This window comes from Varroa jacobsoni, unplaced genomic scaffold (assembly GCF_002532875.2).
Source record: "Varroa jacobsoni isolate VJ856 unplaced genomic scaffold, vjacob_1.0 contig01407, whole genome shotgun sequence".
NCBI classification, from domain to species: Eukaryota; Metazoa; Arthropoda; class Arachnida; order Mesostigmata; family Varroidae; genus Varroa; species Varroa jacobsoni.
The window spans coordinates 13,941-34,374 of NW_019214635.1; the positions used below are offsets into that span (position 1 = coordinate 13,941).

Here is a 20,434-nt window from a genome sequence, read left to right on the forward strand (position 1 = left end):
CCTTTGTAATTTTATAATACCTTTTAGCTAACAGACACCACACCGTAGAGGGATTTCGTGAGGGTAGGTCGTACGGCTTTGTCGACTGGTAGAATTGTTACTCTTTGCTTGTTGCTAGCGTAATAATTAGGACGACCACGTTTGTTAGTCTATGCATAACTATTTAAGGTCCAGGCCATTCGTTAAGCAGCCAGCGGAATACCCTTTACTCAGAAAAATAAATTTTATGCGCTTGCTTTATTGATAGATGCAGAACTGGATACGCTGAAAGAACAAAGAGAAGCAACAAAAGCTCATCCAGTAACCGGGTCGATGAGTGTAGCACAATTACTATATCTTTACGACTCTTCATTAAAATACATGTCGAATTATGACATGTACGCGTTGTGGTCGAATACAGAAAAAGAGGAGTGCATCTAATTGACACAAAGTAATCTTAAACGAAGCGTAGAATAAATTACGAAACAAGTTACCATAATATTTCACTGTTTCTCTTTTTCACTGTATTTGACCAACTGTCGTTTGCTAAAGATTTGCCAGCGGTCACCAACTCGAGTTCCCTAATTTTTCTTCCTCAATTCAATCGTCTTTACTAGAATTGTTTTCTCTATAAAAAAAATGCCAATCGGAAATGTCGCATTCAGGTACGATACTTCGATGTAAAAATGATACGATACCTTTTATTAATAGCTAGCATTTTTAATCCATCGTTTCTTTTTTACCCATAATAGTTCATCCGGTAGATATGATGTTGACGAAACCACTGTACCTTTACTAATTTATGTTATGTATGAGGTCTATTTGTTAGTGCATAGGTCAGCTCGCTTTGTCAATTATTTGCGATACTTACATATAATCGTAGAAACGATGAGCGCAATGATGGGATCGGCTAAATAGCACTGATATCCGTGCCGAGCGAAAAGTGGTGGGCGACAATTAATTGCCCGATGTGAGCCTTCCGGACAAATAGAATCATCCGGACATTCTATTGGAGCTTGCCACTGGTTCTGGAAGGGCAATACGAATGTAGAAATCCTATTACAACATAGTAGATCACACATAAAGTTGTCACATATATTTGTACCATGCAGGGTGTGAGCTCCATGCCTGAGGGGACTGCTCAACGGTAACCTGCAAAAGCCAATCATGACATATGAAGACTACGGGATGTACCTTGCTTTTACCACCCAGCAGAAATCGATGGGGCCGCCTAAAGAGCACTTTTTTTTAAAGAGTCGTAATCCTGAAACGAGCCGTGAATTGCATATAAAATGAAACTTATAAAAATTTATGGCGTTTTAACCTATGTCGCTATGAACTAGAATTGGAATCACTTCAGATCAGTCTTGATTTGAGGTCCTATGACTTTCGTATTTCAAATCAGCCGGACCGACGTACAATGTACGAGAAGTACATACATCAGTCTTGCTGCAATCAGAAATAGATCCCATCGCCAGACAGATCAACAAACAGTCAAATGCAGAATTATATGTATTAAATTATATAATTATCTAAAATCAATTTGCTTGTTGTGATGAGAATTATTGGCATTATACTTCCTTCTACATTTTCTAATGCTACGAAATGGAATACTCTCAACCATATCGATTTGCGTTTATGCTACAAGATTAGCGACTTGGCTATATGATAATTATCAACAGCTTAATAGGTGTTGAATGAGACGAATTTTCGGGGTGCCGAAAATTTTCTTGTGGCGGTGCACTCTGCGTAGTAGTTTAGCGGAACAGCTGATTTCACGTTACAACTGCGGTGGGCACACGAGCGAACATACGATCTACTGTAGAAAAATTAAGTGTTCAGTCTTTACCCTCTCTTCCCTATACCACCTATACTCGTTCGTAGTAATTGTGCAGCCAGGACTGAAGTGGGGCAAGTTTCACGGCAGAGGCAGCAAACGGTGACCTAGGAACGGCGGCTCTGCGTTGCTTAACCGTATGTGTCGTGTGTTTTTAGAATGTTTTTCTGTTTTTTTTTTTACTGATTCGTCAGAGCCTTTAAAGCGTCGATTGTGCTTCCTTCTCGACTACTCAACAGAGAATAGCAATTCGAGTTGTTCCTCAGGCCAAACAGGAAAAAGTCCTTCGACAAACGGGTGACATGAGGTGTTTTGTCTTAGTCTAGGAATTGGGAGTAAAGAAAGTCAGAAATGCAATAAGTAAGCCCTCATTAATAGGATGCTTATTTTCACAAGTTAGTCTATGTACAGCTTTATGATAATAACATAAGGTGACGTCGTGGTTAGTCATGCTTGAGGGGTCGAAAGTTGACTGTGATTACAACATGGTTTTGTCTTTGTCTCGAAGTTTCTGACACTTGGGTGTGATTTTCTCGTACCAAAAAGGCGTTCATTAGCTCAACTTGTTACGGCTAGTTCTCTAATTGTAAACGTTATATAACCAAGATAAGGAGAAAAAGCTATGCGGGTAATCAATGAGAAGGGCCACTACTTAATCCCCATTAATGAAGGGCGGCAGGCGAATAGTCAGTAGTTTGGTCAACGTTCAAGGAGCTGCATGTTTTCATACGAAAAAAACCTATCAAACTATAGGCGACTAATAATTTTTGAGCGTTGTGCTACACCCTTACTAGTAATCATTGAAGTTTTATGCAGAATCAATATGTAAATTATTCCAATGGAAGGTAAATGGAACGTTCATAATAATTCACCAACAAAATCTATGGAATTATATAATTTTAACTTCGCATGTGTTTATAAACGAGTACAGTTATTTGAAATATATTAAATACCCCAACTTTATAAAAACATATGCAGGTGTACACCTTTCGTTGTTGTTGTCAAACTGCAACATCGAATAGTGCTTGGTCTTACATTCTGCACTTTCATACTATACGCTTCTAGCAATAAACTGACACTAATATCGGCGACAAGGTCATATTCCAATGACCTACGTACAAAATGCGCCTAGCAATTCGAACGCCTGACAGGTGTCCTCTAACGGGATGTCGTTCCGTAGTTGCCCACACTGCACTGGTCGACCAGGTTATTCCCTGTGAACGTATGACAACATCGCAATGTACAGCTGCTACTGCTTACTGTGTCCGCCCAGACGAAGCTGGCAGCACTTATAATAAACGCCATCCTTTCTATCAATTTCTCCGAGGTCGGTTCTTCGACGTCTTGCGATTGTCGCGACTCCCGCTAAACCTAACTTTTATAGAACTTTTGTCCTAACAGAATCTGGAGGCCAAACATGTCCTTGCTAGACGTTCGATTTATCGCGGCCTCCCAAATTATTTTCGGTGCACGGTGGGTATGTATCCGTACAACGATACGTGTGTACTAGCCGTATGCAACACAGAACGTAACAGCGTGGCAGTTTTTATATAGTGACATGAACTGCTTCAAGCAATAATGCTGATGCTTATGACCACACAAAATTCGTATGCAAGACACAACTATCCCCGTTGATTTTTCTTTTTGTAAAAAAAAATATATATATTTTGCATCTCCAGCATTGTAGGGTTTACCTGTATGGCGCTTCCATAGCGACATCTAATACGACGATTTGCCGCTGAGCATATTTTCGACCCACATCGGTCGAGGTCTAATTTGAGCTTTGCGGAACCGAGTGTGACGAGTTTTTCGGCGCATTACTGGTTATGCTTTGCGACGCCGGAGAAGGTGGTTAGAACCAACTTCCCGACAACTAACGCTGTCGCTATGTCGGCCAATGTGGTGCTTTTTTCTTACACAGATATATCGAATACACTATATCTATCAGAGTAGCATTCCCAGTACAAAACAAATGCAGACTCAGTGAACTATTATTGTTTTGGTCGCTATGTATTCGTCTGCGTACCTATATATTCTGCTCAGAGAGTCTAAGCGTCGGCAAATTAATGTGACGTAAAGTAAATGGATGAATCTGAATGTTTCGAGCAGCTTACGATAGCGTCAGACGCTGGATAAAAACGTCATTGTACGACAGTAATGTATGTTGTCTGCCATGGCCTGGCGTCGTTGCCATAGCTGCCTTTATCACTGATGGTGTTCGTGTGCCGTCGTTGTTGTAATACTAGCCTATATAACCCAGTCCGCTTAACTGGACAGCACGCAGCATAGGACAAAGTTTAGGTGTTGCTTCTGCCACCTGGGTTGAATAAGCTAGGCAAAATCTCTATTGTGATAGGTGACCACTAATAGAGAAGCGAAGTATGCAAGGAAAGCTAGCTAGAGAAGAAAAGTCCGAACCATTTATATGCGAGTCAAAGGTACGAAAAAGCGAATGAAGTAAGCGCGGCATATAAAGAAAGCGAAAAAGGGAACGTACAGCAAAAATATAAATATGAGACACAGAAAGAAGCAGGTGCTGAACAACGGTGTCATCGCTAAAGGTCGCTTGCTCTCTTTTTAGCCCACTGGTCCCTTCCGGAAGCTCCATATTGCTCATACATTCCATCAAGCTAAGTCCTACTGGGTACCCCGACGTGTGAAGATGTATTAGGACAACCAAAGCCTGCTGTTGGCAAAGGCGGCCTGAAGTGAAGGTGTGTTTTAGAGGGATATGTACAGATCAGGTATATAGGACGAACATACCATGTACCTAGGTAGCAAGGTCCACTTGAAAAATGCATTCGAGCATTTTGATTAGTAAGCATGATGTCCCTGCGTATACTAAAAGAAGACGTTTACGAAGCTCTCTGGTATCCAGTTTGTGTTACTGACACAAACAATTAGGGCAACACTGACATCTTGCACATAGTGAGTGAATTTTTTGACGCATTCATACTACATACTGGGTTCTGGCATGCCGGTCGTTGTGAAGTGAGATCGGGCGTCCACATTTGTAATACTAACGTAGCAGAAAATCACGATGAGCCAAGTGATAGCTAATTTCACTTATTTGAGTCCGTCTGCTAAGTTATTTTCCGGCTAAGTTAAAATAGGACGTCAACGCTATTTGGAAAAATCATGTACAGGTACAAGACAGCAAAGACTGACATATGTATACGCCAGAAGACGTGGCACCTCAGTCATATTAGCGTTTGATGTATCGTTGCCTCTTATGCGCCGCGATTCCTCTTGCAAATCGTGAATACAATTTTACTTAGAAAATACAAAAACATGAATATCAATTATATACATCGTACATTAATTAGTTGGGCACGAACGATTAACCAAGCTCACTCTAGGATTGCTCTAGAACTAACACATGCAATTGCTTAGTTTGGGAAATTCACGGTGTCGGCCAACTAGACGAAAATAGATTTATGGCAGTAGGAAAATAACTGCAAGTTTCAAAAAGCGAGTTCGAAAATTATATAGAAGGTAAGCAATACTCCATTGGTTTTTATTCAGCTTGTTACTATTATTACTGTAGATAAGTTATACAAGCATCTTGCTCGGAAACTGGCTTGAGTTTTATTTATTTGAAAATTCAATTATTGCTTGTCAGTTATTTAATGTGACCAATCAAATTCGAAATTACTAGTACTCTACATACGTAAACGCAAGAGCCGGAGAACAATATTTTTATTTGATAATATTTTGTAAATTCGCGTAAATTATGTCCTTAGAAATCCGCAGGCAAGCTCATATATCTATTTTCGGAACAATGTGTGTATGTCTCGGGATCCGCATGATTTCAACTATTCTCTCGATCGGCACCTTGTTCCAGAAATCGTTCCCCTGGATAACATTATGAAGTCACTAGTGGTAGTCAGCCCAGCCGAGATCTGAAGTAGTAATAAGATGTTGCTTAACTTGTTGTAGAGGGCAAAGGCAGACGACGAGATTCTCATTCTTCTTTATCAGCCGATTAGACCCCATTCTGGCTGTGGGCTTTTATCCGCGCACAAAGAGGAAGGCTTAATCCACCAGTTACCCATACATAAACGTTTTAGGATATGTATGAGGAAGGGTCGGTGGCCTATGCTGCCGTGTAGTATCTTTGCTATCTCATTCGTAAGATATTACGCCAGCCCATACTATTATGCAAGGATGCACTTGTCGAGTTATAAGGCTCTGTTAGGCCACAGCAAATGCGCACAATTACCAGCAAAAAAAGATGATTTACGCATCAACGATCTGTTATGTACATTATATGTCAATTATTCATTAATGAGACAGGAGGGTTAACTTAATTTAACTCTTAACTGAGATCTACAACAGAGAATCATTTAATAATATTATGAAATTCCTAAAAAACCACTAGCTTTTAAATTGTACTCTCTTGTAGGCCACGAATGTAGGAAGCGAAAATAAAAACACGTGTCCGAAAGGCTTAAAGTCTGTTACCTATGAGAATTGCTTTAATTGTGTTTCCTAACCAAAAATAAGCAATTTTATATTGATGTTCATTCGGAAAGATACACCGTTCGGATATGTAACTTCAACGGATAATTTTAAACCGCGCCTTTTGTTTTAATCAGAGAAGTTTTGTCAAGTCTATATTTGTTGCTTTGAAAATTCGGAGTGGCTGAATATAATAAATATATTTCCTAAATTAGTATTCAATGCGCCCTTTGCTCATTGTCATTTTTATGTCAAATTTTTAGCCTTAGAAACCTTTATTAATTTTAGTTTTCTCACTCAATTTTGTTTAGTGTAAAAGATGTATAAGAAACTAACGTGAGCCACTGGTATAGTCGCGCCATAATCTTTGCTACTCTTTTGTTTACTCCAATTAGTCTTATAAGGAAAATATATTAGTTATTAGCAGAAAGATCACAGTCTCTGTGAGCGCCAACAACGGTCTATGCTGCGAAACCACACTCACGTGAAGAGCAACGACAGTCAGGTTAGCGAATGTGTTTATACCGTGGAATACATGAGCAGGGAACCCGGGTTGAGCCACATGACAAATCTGTCAATTTCGTAAGCTCGGAAAATCGAGCTAGGATAGAGGCTTATTTTTGTCAACTTTTAGTTGCTTTTCGTAAAGGATAGTTTAAGGGTTCGTCAATTATATCGTTTCCGCTCTATGACTAACTTAACGGCTGATGCCTTATCTGCTTTAGTCGTTGCCCCGTTCGTGGTTTAGATCGATTGAATGATCAACCTTTTACGGTCAGTTCATCGATCTGAAAAGCCGCGTTTTTAATGCTGACAATTTTTTATTACTCATGATAGCAAAACGCTCGCGTGACCTAGATTCCAGGAACGCGTAAAGGAGCTAGATTCAACTTATTATCTCTCATATCTGCTTAGTCTTTATAAATCTGCCAAACTTATTGTAAATAGAACCATTTACTATACGGCCTAAATTTAGTTTTTTAAGCTGGTCGTACGCTAAGTTCCTGCCTAAAGATATAGTGAAACTTGCAAGTCTACTATCCGAAACCGAGGTAACAAGAAGCAAAAAAAGAAGCAACATGCTCACCGTACAGAAAAATCCTGCAGGACAATCACTGCACGACGTCGAGCCGTAGTCAACATTGTATGCTCCCTTCCGGCAGCGAATACAACTACCGGCTCCTGCGTGAGGCTTCATTGTGCCCGGCGGACACGGCGAACACTCGAATTTTCCCCCAACTGGCGCTTCGGTTCCGGGGGGACATGAGGTACATTCTGTGCATCCGGGCGTGCTTTAAGCAATAAAGTTGTCGTAAACAACAATACGTTAGTTTTTCTAATACTGCTTTTAGTAGACCTAATAATAATAATAGTATAATTCAACCTATCCTGTCTAGTACAATGACCGTATCATAAATTTCCGTAAAACTCACTTCTACTGTGCACATACACTTTCCTACCAAGAAGGTCGCATAAAGTAGCTGTGATACTTTGCGCTATTAGAAATTGTAGCTCTGGGCTAGCTGTTAGATTCCTAGCGATTTCGATCTATGAAAGGGATAAACAAAACACTTATGTTAGTTTTAAAAACTGGTTAGTGGGTCAACCTACTTGTAAAATCATTACAGAAACATACAAGAAAGTCCCTTTTTTTTTTATAAAAGGGGAAAATCTCTAACGCTTCTCGATGCTTTTTAATATCCCTAGGTTACGCAATGAGCAACTTTCAAGTGTTTCAATGACGAGGGCACGGGAGCCGCTAGACGTTTCAAGACCTGGACTTTTACAATTATGAAAAATTGCAGTAGCCCAATAAATATCGAAATATATACATTTTGTAAGCTATTTAGACTTGTGTGAAAACTTCAAAATGCCGAGAATATATCGTTAGCTTTGAACATATCTGTTATACTCAACATCCTTCACTATTAGGGAATCAAACACCCAGGCAAATGTTTATTCATTTGTCTCTTTGCAAGTTTCCTTTACTGATAAAATTCGTATTTCGGCAGTTTTTAATACTCACAAATATTCATGTTAGCAAATAATGTAAACGAACATCATGTTACCTGTACATGCACACAATAGAAATATAGTCATGCTTATCATATGTGTATACCTATATTTGTATACGCGCATCATGTTGAGCGTATGCAAGTAAGTCTACACGTGGCACTAATCAATGCTGATATGCCCAGCCGTGGAAAAGTTCTCTTTTCGGACTCGGCCAAAACCCTTCAGCTGACCCCGAATTGCATCGCCGTATCTACCTACTAGATTCGACTGCCAAAACTCTTGAAACTATCGTTTACGGTTTCTTAGTACACGTACTTTAAAGGTCGGTTTGCCGAAACGGCCATTGGTAATTTATATAAAAAGCAGTTTACAGAAAATTCGGAGCCTCTGCTTGCGGGGGCTTTGCAAATTGGTTTTTTGGGATATAGCAGTACTTTTAACTACCTCAAATACCAATTTATGATACATGTAATGAAGGCCTTGAAATCATTTTCTCTCTCTTTTTATGCACAAAAGCTGATAGCCTCCTATCTCAATGTAGATTCAGCACACACGGAAACATGGGGCTCGGTGTAGCCTTTGGAGTCTCGCGGGAGTTGACCTTAGTCCTGCTGTTATAAAACATAACATACAACGACATTTTTGAAACGCTCGAGTAAAACGCGCATAGGCGCCAATGCATGTCCTATTCTAATAACAGCCTACGCGAAAGAAACCTTTTCGTAAAAGGCGCACATCGTTTTAGAAAAGGAGAGCTTGTAGCTTGAAGAACACGGGCTTCAATTTGCCAAGGTTACTGAGGCCACGCGCCCTCTTCTCTGTCACTTAACGTAATCGAGATATCAATAACCGCTGTAGTGCAGGGCCTAGAAGCAACAATGAATTGCTCTCTCTCGAAAGTATTCAAACGCTCACAGAGCCAAGACCAATTAAGGAGAAAAAAAAAAGCTAACCCACTACTATGCAAAGAAGAAGTCAAGAACAAGATGCAGAAAGAGGACAGCAGGAACTGTGCAACCCATTCGTAGACTCATCGAGGATTTGGATTGATATTTCAGGTAAGCAAATGGTCAAATCTTAGATACGGCAACGTCTGCCTGCTATCTGACTCAGATTCCGAAGAACCAAACGACGAAAAGAATTTTTCGAAATTCTCGCCCGTTAAAAAATGACATTGAGCGCCAAATGCAAAACACACAAGATGGAAGAACTAAACGGCGTTCTACAGTTCTGTTTGATAAGATTCGCAGGTGCTAAATAGATGCTAAGATTCCCTAAAGGAAACTTGCCTAGATGACTGCGAGTGTCATCTATATTACGAGCACTTAATAATAATAAGGCGGAATTATTCGGAAGAATGAAGCAAATGTCTATATTTGCTATATATTTGCAAGGAAGAACGAGCTAGAACGAAAACGAAAGCACAGGCCACGCAATGGGCGGCGGGGGCCAGTCGTAGCCGACTATTAATTTTACCAGGAATGGCCGCTTCTGCGTTCTACTAAAAGGTCGTGAAAACGGTCCCAGTGAAACCAGCCATACACTAATGGGCGAATTATTTTCTTTTACGTGACAGCAAAAATCTCGATATGAAGCATTCTATAAATATTTTTCAAAACCAAGCACACTTTCATCTGGCGATATTAACAGAGAGCGCATCGAAACTCTTCACGGTTTGTGTACATGTTTCTAGGTACGTAAACTGTCTTCGGTCCTTAGTCAAACATGGTTGCATTCAATCAACTTAAAAATGTATCTACGTATCTGACTAAATAAAAAAACATTATAAGGTTTTAGGCTTGACAAAAGCGAGTGTTTAGACAGCCAATTCTCGTTATGTGTACTTCGATAGTACACTATTATACAAGCCGTCCCGACAACAAGTACAAGGTTCGCCTATGCTCGTTCAGGAACATTCTGCCGACACAATTACCATTGATTTCTGCCAGAACCGTTACATCTAATTTGATTCTTTCATCCCTCCTCGTTTTTCTATTACACTGATCTTGAAACTTTACATGTAGAAGAAAAGCCGTTTTGGGAAATGTATGGTGAAATGCGGCAGCATAATACGATCTAGTCGGTGCTGCCGTCACTTTTCGAACAATAAATTATAATTAGGTTTTTATCGTTTTCGTGTGCTCGAGTTCCTACATCCTAAACGAATACACTGATATAGGGTAGACGACGTAACATCGATCTGTTACTGTCGTATATCAACAAATTTGAAAAAAATGCCTCCGGAAAAATTAGGATCGAGTCTTTAAAGTTAGACATGTACAAATTGTCATTAATGATTCCTTCAAGTTGGTTTCGTTAGGCAGTATTCCTGATTCGAAGTTAACCAGGAACTTCGAATCGTCTGTCACTTCTCCAACTCTGTATAGGAAGTGTCCTTTGCCCGTCTAACAATTACAAGATTGTCAAAACGAAACAGAGATAACACCGGACCTGCGATGGTTGAATCTAGTCTTGCTACATATACAGATCATTATCAGAAACGCCATCCTCTACAAATAAAAAAAAATCACTGTCAAGCAACGAAAGTAGACTCACTTGCAATAAGTTCCTGGTGGGCACTTCGGGCATTCGGTCGCTCCTCTCCCTTTAACATAGAACCCTGCAGGGCAACGCTTACATTCCCTAGCACCTTGACTAGCTGAGAAACTACCCGGTGGGCAGGATACACAAAAGTTGGCTGTTTCAGATGATGGACAGTATCCTGGAATCATACAGCATTGGCAGTCGTCTGAAACGTGACATCCATTCAGAAGCATATAAAAGAATTATTATATGAAACAGCATAAAAATCATGAGACACAATAAATGCATGATCCTATCCAATAAATAGGCTTTACAACGAAATTCTTGGTCCCTATCTTTAAAAAGATGGACATATAACTCATCTTCATTCATTTATTATTTCATGGGTTATCTCATCGATTTGTAACAACGTCGTTAAACAGCAGGACAAAACGTCAGAATGCTTTCTTCAAAAAGCAATCGATATTTCGTTCGTAAAGGATGGTGGATCTATTATTTGTATCCTACTAAAACCTAATATCTACCTGTTTTTTTCCAATCCAAGTCGATCTATTTTTTTTTTGATGGGTCGTTAAGTTTCATTCGGAAAAGGGCTGTGCCTATTATCTATGCAACCTCTTAAATGTGGCTATGAAAAAGCTATATTTTGGTGAGATTTTCATCAAAATGACAACCGAATACTTATATCGAAGTATATGTAGCGGGGGGTGTGTTCTTGATACCACTCGAAACTCGTGCAGAGCTGAATTAAAATACAATGCACGCCACTAAACCGGCTTTGACACTGTAAATGGTGATCTACATAGAGAAGTTCGTTTTCGATGCCAATCAATAGGCTTTGATGTGTTTCGTTTCGCCTACATGATAGTGGGGTAAAAATGCTTTCCGAGCTCTTTTTCGGTGCTCCTTTGACAAAATCTATAACTAGTGTATTGCATTGCGAACATCTTAGCTGAGTAACTTTTTGAAGGTACTCTATGAAAGATCTTTTGAGAGGAATACTAAAATATCTAAACTATTTCTACTTTGTTTACGTTAATTTTTGCATTAATTGATAGATCTTAACGAGCTGAATGAAACTGCGATAAATAAATCCTCTTGTAGTCAAGAGTCACACTTCGGCCTGAAGAAACCGAATGTAGTAGTTTTTTTCGTTTAGAGAACGTTGATATAATTTTTTTTTTGTACGGAACTTTTTTTATATGTTATTTGTTGGTATTTCTTTTCGAGTAAGCTCCCGATAAGCTGAACTGAGATGTTCTACACGTTCATATAACGAGACCTCAGTTTTTTGGGTCCAAGGTAGAAACTTAAAGTAATCGAGGTTGACACCAATTAATCGAACAAAAATTTAATATCTATGTAAGTATATGTATTATACTTAAAATTGAGTGAAATCCAAGATTTTTTGAGTAAAAGTTGTGATCGCATTAGTTTGACTGTGGTATAATGTGTTTTGTGTGGAATTTGAGTGAGTTGCTGAATGTGAAATGGAAAATTAGAATTTTAATTAATTTTTTTAATAACTGAACGAAAGAGAACAAGGTATGTTAAGTTATGAAGGAAGATAAAAAAGCCCTCAAGCCTTGCTGACATTTTAAGAATCAACATACTCCTCAAAGCTATCTCTTTCATAGGTATCTACATGATATATATATATATATACACAGGAATAACTGTTTGTTACAAAGACGCATAAGCCTTTATGACGTACTGCGAACAGTCAGCCTTAATTTTAAACAAAATATGTAACTGCTTCTTATGAAATCCCAAAATCCATAAGCTTTCAAGGACTGAAAGGTTTTAGCAATGATAACAACCATTAAAGGTCGGTTAAAGGCTGACTTAATTCATTTATGTCTCCAAGAGGTTGGCCGTTATGATTAACGTGCGTTCCGATAAGAAAGCTGATCAGCCAACCTTGAAAAAACCTATAAGCGCACTGGACATGCGTTACAAAGGCTAGCGTATTACCAGCAAGACAAATCCAGAGTTCGTTGAGCCCCCCACATTAGAACAGATCACAGAAATAATTCAGAAAAGCAACAGGTTAAACCGAGCAAGGTAGTTGCAACGAGAATATTGTTAACGCGTATTTGATTTTAAGCTTTCACTAACCTAGGTGAATGAATCAGATTTGTTAAAATAATTAACACAAAAAGGCGCGGAGTGAAGCACGGGGGTGCATAGAAAATTCCGCCTATAAAAAAAACTTCAGCTGTTGTCAGCTGTTTACTAACCCGGCATTTAGAAAGAAAAAAAGAATTATCGCAGTGTTTCTGTGTTGAAACACTGGCAACTCAGTGCTGGAGAGCCTCATATCAAGTTGGCTAGCTCAAGCAGCGATTAAATGTTAACCGTTGCCAAGTAGATTTCATTACCATGTGACTAAATAAAGAAAGTTTCTTTGCATCAAAGCGATCAACTCTCAAGCATATGAGAGAATTATGTGAAAGATGCCAGACAGGTTAAAATATCTAGAGGCAGCGACATCTTTATCATTATTATTATTATTATCATCATATATTAAACTGTTACAAGTAAATCCGATAGACTTTGTTTAATTTTTGAGCTACGCACCGCTAGCTCTAATATGCTAGAAACTCGAGAGTGAAAATCGGTTAAGTTTACTCTAGGAGGAGTAAGTTCATAAGGGTAACTTTTGGCAGCTAAAGCCAATGCTCACAGGTTAAGTTTTTGTTCTTCGGAGGCCGCGGGGATCCAGAAACTCATCGAAGATTAGTAAAGACATTTTAAGCAAAGGTACATATATGGCGCAAACGTTTTAAAAACAAAGATTTGAATATTGAAAACCAGCGAGAAGGTGACCAGATGTCGGGAGCCGAAGGCGAAGAGTGCAACGTTAAAGATTTTTCACAGAAGCAGAGCTCGGGCTATGAAGACTCTGTTGGTCAAAACTCACTGGTATTTCACACGTAACGTATCACATGATTGTAAATACGAAAGCTAGGTAAAAAAAATGGATTCCCGATTTATTGCCTTAGTATAGTGTATTTCACGTATAGTTTGTAGAACCTTAATCAACGAAAAACCTGCCTGTTTCATACGGTTGCCATAAACACGGCATGGTTCAACTTCTACATCCACGTGGAAAGGAATTAAACGACACCATGCTAGCGAGAACCCAAGTCCGGTGAAAGTGTCGACTAAAAAGATGGTGGCTCTTACACAAAAGACATCGAGCGTATCTGCTAGCAAGATACACTCGCTAAAAATGAAACAATCAATGCTGCTCGCTATCCCAAATCTGTCAGAAAAAATCACGGCCTCTTAATAAAAGAAGCAAAAAGAACATTCTGATGATTTGATCCAGACTAACGGAAACTGGCAGGCAAGCATATCCCACTAATTCGCTTCGAGAAAAAAAAACTATTGACGGCGCAGCAATATATGGGAACGCAGATGTTAGTTGTCTGGAAGCTGTCAAAGCCATCGAATTAGTCCATGAAAAATAAGAGTACCTCTAACGAAAACGATTATTATTAGAGCACCAATTAATTCAAAAGTTACTCGATTTAAAAATCCGCAGAATCTGTCTTGTACCGGCCTGATAAATTCTATTTTGTGAAGCAGTAGTAATTTGTGCCCTTTTCGGCCTTCCACTGTCGTTCTTCGCTTTTAAAATCTAACACAATATTTATATAGACAACATTCATGACTACACGATGTAATATTGTCGATTCCAACATAAAATTCTTATCACGTACAAATGCTGCTCACACATTCATCTTCACAAATGTATGTATACACTGGTCTGAAAATACCAAGCATATACCTGCGAATCAAATCCCAAAAAAAAGAGACGTCCCTATTTGTTCTTGGCGGTAGACATAACCAACCTAAGCCGCGTTCCATTGCATGCATCAAGCATAGCGTTTTTGAAAGGTTCTATCCTGACCAACCTGCCGACCACCACCAGTTATATATGTCACTGACGTTATCGAGGACAACATATCCGCTGACACAAAAGCACATATATTTATTTTAGGACTTGAGAAAGGCCAGTTATACAAAAACAAATAGAATGAAGCAGTGACATTACAGAATCCCTTCTCCGGCCCAATTGAAACCTAGAAGATGAAACTATGAAAATAAAGTTGAAACAATTGATCATCAATGCAGCTGCAACGGCAGCTGTGCCAATATAAGCGTCTTACACAGTCGTCTCGGCCATACTAGTACCCAATTTGGCCCTTTTTGTAACGCTCCGCTTTACGAACGTGGATATGCTATCGACGAAAATGACTCCTTAGAGAATACAAGCAACAATCTGAGCAGAAGGGAAAAAACAAGTGTACATATGAGATCGAATGCAAACGTAACGACTGGTACATTTCACCTTGCCATAGCCACTAAATCTGCGTCTAAAGGCCTGCTTGCCTTTTGATGACGAACAGAAGGCCCATATATATATTTTTTAGATAGACATTTCTTGAAGCTGGCTAATGCTACCTGGGTTATGTTTTAATTTGCACTTAGTACTGTGAATTCTATATAGGCAGGAGTTGACAGCTAGTAACCAACTTTAGCGAATAATGGTGGTAAGTAACACTAAAATAAAAATAGAAAATATTATGCTTAACGCTGTAGAAGAGGTTTTGTTACTACCATATAATAAGAAAAAAAAAAAAAACAGTTTGCTGTCATGTTACGCTCTGTACTAGGGGTCATCGGGGGCGAAGCGAGCCAGCAACCCAATTAGATTAAAATCAACAAAATGGTATTTGGCCCCGCTCCACGAAGAATTCATAAGCCTAATCTTACTAAAGTAACTAGCGTATAAGCTCAATTTTTTGGTCGATTGGCTATATACTGAGCCTTTTCTCCCCTTTGAATCAAGTTGACTGCTAAAATAGTGGTTTCTAGAAAATAGTGATCTTCCGGAAGTGAAAAGCTTAACGACAGGAAGTTTGAAGCTGGGCACGACCAACTTATCTGTTTATTTTCTTTATCGAAATGATTCTTGAAACGTTTAACTCTATCAGGCATACTCCTCACTGTGGCATAGGACTAATTGTTTTGGAATCAGTCCTCACATTCAGACAGTTTAACCTGAGTGACAGAAGGCGCATTTTTACGTGACATGGAAGGTGACAAATGCAGTTATTGTTTTCCCAAAAATACGGTTACTTGTTTTGAGGTGTCGTCGTCGTCTAATATTTCGTCACTACTTCTTAGATCCAGAAAAACATAAAACAAATGGTATGTTGGTCGTATTCATTGCTTATACGCGTATATCTGGGTACAAGATGAGGGAATAGCTACGAGTAACTTACTTACGGAAATGGCCGACGGAAGCACACGACATCAACCATTTTTACCCTATAGCTTCTAAAATCTTCGTACAACTCGTCAAGGATTTTTAACCGGTGTGAAGAGTAACAAATTTTTTTTTCTGCTTTGAAATTGATATTTGCTGGGCTGTGGGGAGCGTTGTCTACAGTAAAGTACGCTCTGTTAAAGTTCGACAATCACGGCTATTCTCGTATACTTCCGACCGATTCCTTCTATCCAATACAAAATGACCCGAAACTAATAGAGAGAGAAGTATGTGGCACGGTGCAGCGAAAATTCACTACAGGTGTTTAATAGTAAATTAAGTTCGCTACAAACACATAGGTTAGGTTCGTATTTCTTTTTATATCAGTTTCTATAAATGTTCGTATTTCCGTATTTCTGCACGCTACGATGGACCAGAGTGTCTGTCCCGTTTCTACAGTGCTTGTGATTACTACCATAACTGCTGTTTGTTTTTTACCTTATGAAAGAATAGGTTTTGTTTATATAGAGTGATCCGCAAAACGCAATATTAATAGTTAAATGAAAACTAATAGCGACAGGCGTCTACGTTGACCAATACGAGACTGACAAACACCTTCGAACGCTAGCCAACAAACCCTTGTGAATAACAGTAACGTCTACGAGTCTTCTTAAAGGGCTAAAACATAACATCGTGTTGTACGACCTGATCTAAGGACTGACGATTTTACTAATTATTTCATTTTGGTTTGTTATGAAGAAAAAAGAAAACATAGTTACTCTTCACCTTCGTTGGACTGATTCGTACAAAGGGAATATTCGCGAAACCTAACGGTACATCATGGTCTAGCATTAAGTCGAGGTTTTCCTGATATACCATTTACACAATAGCGTTTTCTCGTCGAAGTCTTGGCAAACCGGAAATTATAAATATCACTTTTGAGATAGATGGCTCATACAAGCTAGTACAAAATTTCAATAAGCACTTAAGATTTCTGTCGACAGCTGCAGTCGATAGGATAAACGTAGTAGGCTTTAAGTGTCTAGGGCTGAACTTACCTCCTGCGTAGGTGCCTGCGGGACACATGCCGCATGTCCTATTTACGCAATGACGCGCCTGTTTTGGTGAGGGTATGAGCCGGTCCAAGGCCAGTGCTGTAAGATTAATAGACGGCGGTAAAAAACGGGACTTCATGTTAGATCTTACTGAGTTTTATTCTAACTAGTGCTATAAGTGGATAAAAGCAGTTACATACTCGTCGGTGCGTTACGTGGACCGTGTACTCCTAACCTAACTCATATCTGAGCCTACATGGGAACACAGACTACTTGTATGCTTTAGCGTTGCTTGAAGTACCCCCTCACAAGTTGGCGAACACAAAGCGGCTGCAACCGCACAGAAAACAGAGCTGCATATTTAAATGTACGTGTCGATCGTTTAGCGAGGGTACACGTCCTAATAAGTGTCTCCTATGGTTGCTGCAAGGTGATTTACGTACGTAATTTATTTCAAAAGATCTATCGGTTTCGTTGGAGGACATCTGCTATGGACTAGGACACCGGATCAGGTCGCAGAAATGCATTTCCCTTTAAATGTTTTACTTGTCGTTTGTTTTATTATTTTGCGTGTCCTATAGAACGACCGTTTTCAGAATTAGAACGATAGCGTACATATTATTCCGTATTATTTATCCGCTACCAAGGATGCTTCCACCTGATTTTCATACGCGTTATCTAATTTTATTAAGTTATTTAATAAAAGACAACAGATGCATATATTGTACTAAGATTTAACTTAGCAACACCCTTTATCTACCTCGAAGAAGCTATTTTTCTTATTGAAACAAGTTGTCCACGTATAACGCTATTATTTAGTGAGATTTTACCTACTACTCCCAAATGACACCTTCTGAGCTTGCAGTGGAAAATTTTTATATCTAAGGAGAACTCCACTTTGGGCACCCCTTCATTTTAATCATAAGTTACCACTTGCACTCCTTTGACAGGTAAAATCTCTTGACAGATTAAGAGCATTCATTTTGCAACTATGTGACTGTTTGAAATGTCTAGATACTTTTGCTATATTCCACATACAGCTAACTGTTGTTGCTAGAAAAGGAAGGACTATTAAGAAAAGGAAGATAATGCCAGCACACGATATCACCGTAAGCGGATTCAATGCCGAAAAAAGATTTTCGCAGCGGGGCACAGTTATATATTGTGAGCAGCTCTTTTGACTCTATCTCGGGAGCAGCGAGCCTGTACAGTTGAAACGAGGACTTAGACAGTTTCAAATCTAAAACAGATCGAAAAATAACAATATAGGCAGCATCGGCGGATTTGTTCGTGTAGTCATGTTTTTATATTAACAAAAAAAAAAAATAGGGTAACTAATAATAACGCAATTGTGTATTACAAATAGTTCATGAATAAGAATCATCGATAAAACGATCATTGATTTTCATGAATGAACTAACATTTCGAAACAGCTTCTTCAATATGTGACATTCTATATGAAGTTCACTTTGTTTCAAGCGATTCGATTAATCGAGACATTAGTGATAGTTTACAACAAGTTAGAAAGGCAACGATTTGATTTCCTTTGAACACAGTCAGTAGGCAGCCGGTCGTCATTGGATGATGGAGACTTGAGCTGCACCGCATATACCAGTGAATTTTGGCGCTTCATTGCCAAAAGTTCGCCGTCACCTGCCTTGTAGCGTATAATCTTTGAGGACGCCTGCTTCACCTCTATTCATCTCTGTGTTTCCCGCTTATCCATAAAACGGCGAGGCAGCAGGACTTGCGATGGTCGCGGCGTCAGCCTACCGATGTGAGTCTCTTTCCATGACAGTGCAAAAATTTAAGTAACAACGATGTCTCTACTGCTATCTATTTTGTAACTGTCACCGTCCTACCTGTCACTGTCATATAGGAATCGTGTACGACTACCCGTTTGCCTCCCACCCATACGAAGCCCTCTTTAAAATATTAGAAATGAGTCATTTTTTCATCTTTGTCAAGCAAGACTTACGTTATTTCTATTTTTTTTTTCCAGCTTTGCCCTTGAATATATATCTCCATAGAATGCCCGTCTGAACTAGTTGACTCTGAAGAGTCGAGTCTGACCTGCTCGCTTGTGTCGTTTGCATCGCTTTGAGGTCGTTTGCGTCACCATCGTTCATCAGCGGCGTCTGCTGAGCCGTCAACAGTAATAAAAATCGGAAAGTAACAGTTGCTAATACAACTACAATAACGATGGCAAGGACAGCAGCGACGGTACTGATACCGTCATCTGCGGCAATGTATTGTAAAGCCCAGCCTGTGTTGAGTGCAGTTGATGCCGATGGCCTCAGGTGCGGTTGACTTCGATTTCACCTTCGTAGTTATTTCGTTGCTTTTTTCGACGTCCATTTTCTAAGACTTGGATGGATATCTACCACCATCTACCGGCTTTCAAAAAATCTGGGCTGGAGCAGACTTGAATTAGAAGTTGGGAAATCTAGCTGAATTCCATAGAGCTCTTTTACTGTCGCTGCCAGAGTCACTGGTACACTCTAACGATACAACCGCACACGAGCATGTACGTATATAAGAGGCAAGGGCGTTACGCGAAACCGCAGGGCCTTCGAGAGCCGACTCAGACGAAAACAAGTGATGTCCTTATGTATGTGAAACAGCATCGTGTCTTCTAGGCCGCGACGGCGCTGACTGCAGTAGCGACTTTTCTAATGACTAAGTTTGGATAAGCCGGCAAGGCATGGGCTGAATTATGAACCACTTTTAGTAAAGTGGACATGTTACATACAAGAATGTTAAAGCGAGCTACGGGGTTAGAATTGACATACAGTGCGGAGGACAGTGATAAAGAGTGCGGATGATCTTACTAGATATGACGGCAGACAGCTACGAACGCCGACGCTGACTCGGCCGTGCAGGTTATGTTAACTAGCGATCATGATGATGCTAATTTTACGTTAACTGTTGTCGAAAGCAGTTATCAAGGAATCCTTCCACAATTAGCGTACCGGCGGTAATTGATTGATGAAACACACGCCATGGAAGTTTTGTTTGAGACACGCGCAATGCCAGACGCGAATGACAACTGCAGTAATAAGCCTATACACTTCTCTCATCATGGCCTTAACGATAAGACCATGTATTAAGCTGTTGTAGACACGTGACATTACAAAGGTTACAACTTCCCGTATATAATCCGTGTAGTTCTGGAGCATAGTGACAAAATAGAACCTCGTTATTGGCGAAGAGTACATACATTATCGCATGACAAAAAATCTTATTTTTTTTTTATTAGTG

General features: G+C 39.5%; 1 protein-coding gene and 1 long non-coding RNA gene across 2 annotated transcripts in view; one reads left to right on the forward strand and one right to left on the reverse strand.

The window, feature by feature from the left end:
- The window catches only part of LOC111272017 (uncharacterized), a 44,357-nt gene that overhangs the window by 7,873 nt on the left and 16,050 nt on the right, over nucleotides 1–20,434 (reverse strand). The window contains exons 2-5 of the mRNA XM_022853148.2: nucleotides 17,177–17,272; nucleotides 10,850–11,042; nucleotides 7,365–7,569; nucleotides 851–1,007 (exon numbers count right to left, since the gene is read on the reverse strand). Coding sequence (XP_022708883.1) covers nucleotides 851–1,007; nucleotides 7,365–7,569; nucleotides 10,850–11,042; nucleotides 17,177–17,272 — 651 coding nt within the window. The remainder of the gene's footprint in view (nucleotides 1–850; nucleotides 1,008–7,364; nucleotides 7,570–10,849; nucleotides 11,043–17,176; nucleotides 17,273–20,434) is intronic.
- LOC111272019 (uncharacterized) lies at nucleotides 3,865–8,118 on the forward strand. Its single transcript, XR_002687272.2, has 4 exons — nucleotides 3,865–3,975; nucleotides 4,398–4,530; nucleotides 7,385–7,545; nucleotides 7,985–8,118. It is a non-coding gene; the product is annotated as an uncharacterized LOC111272019 (long non-coding RNA).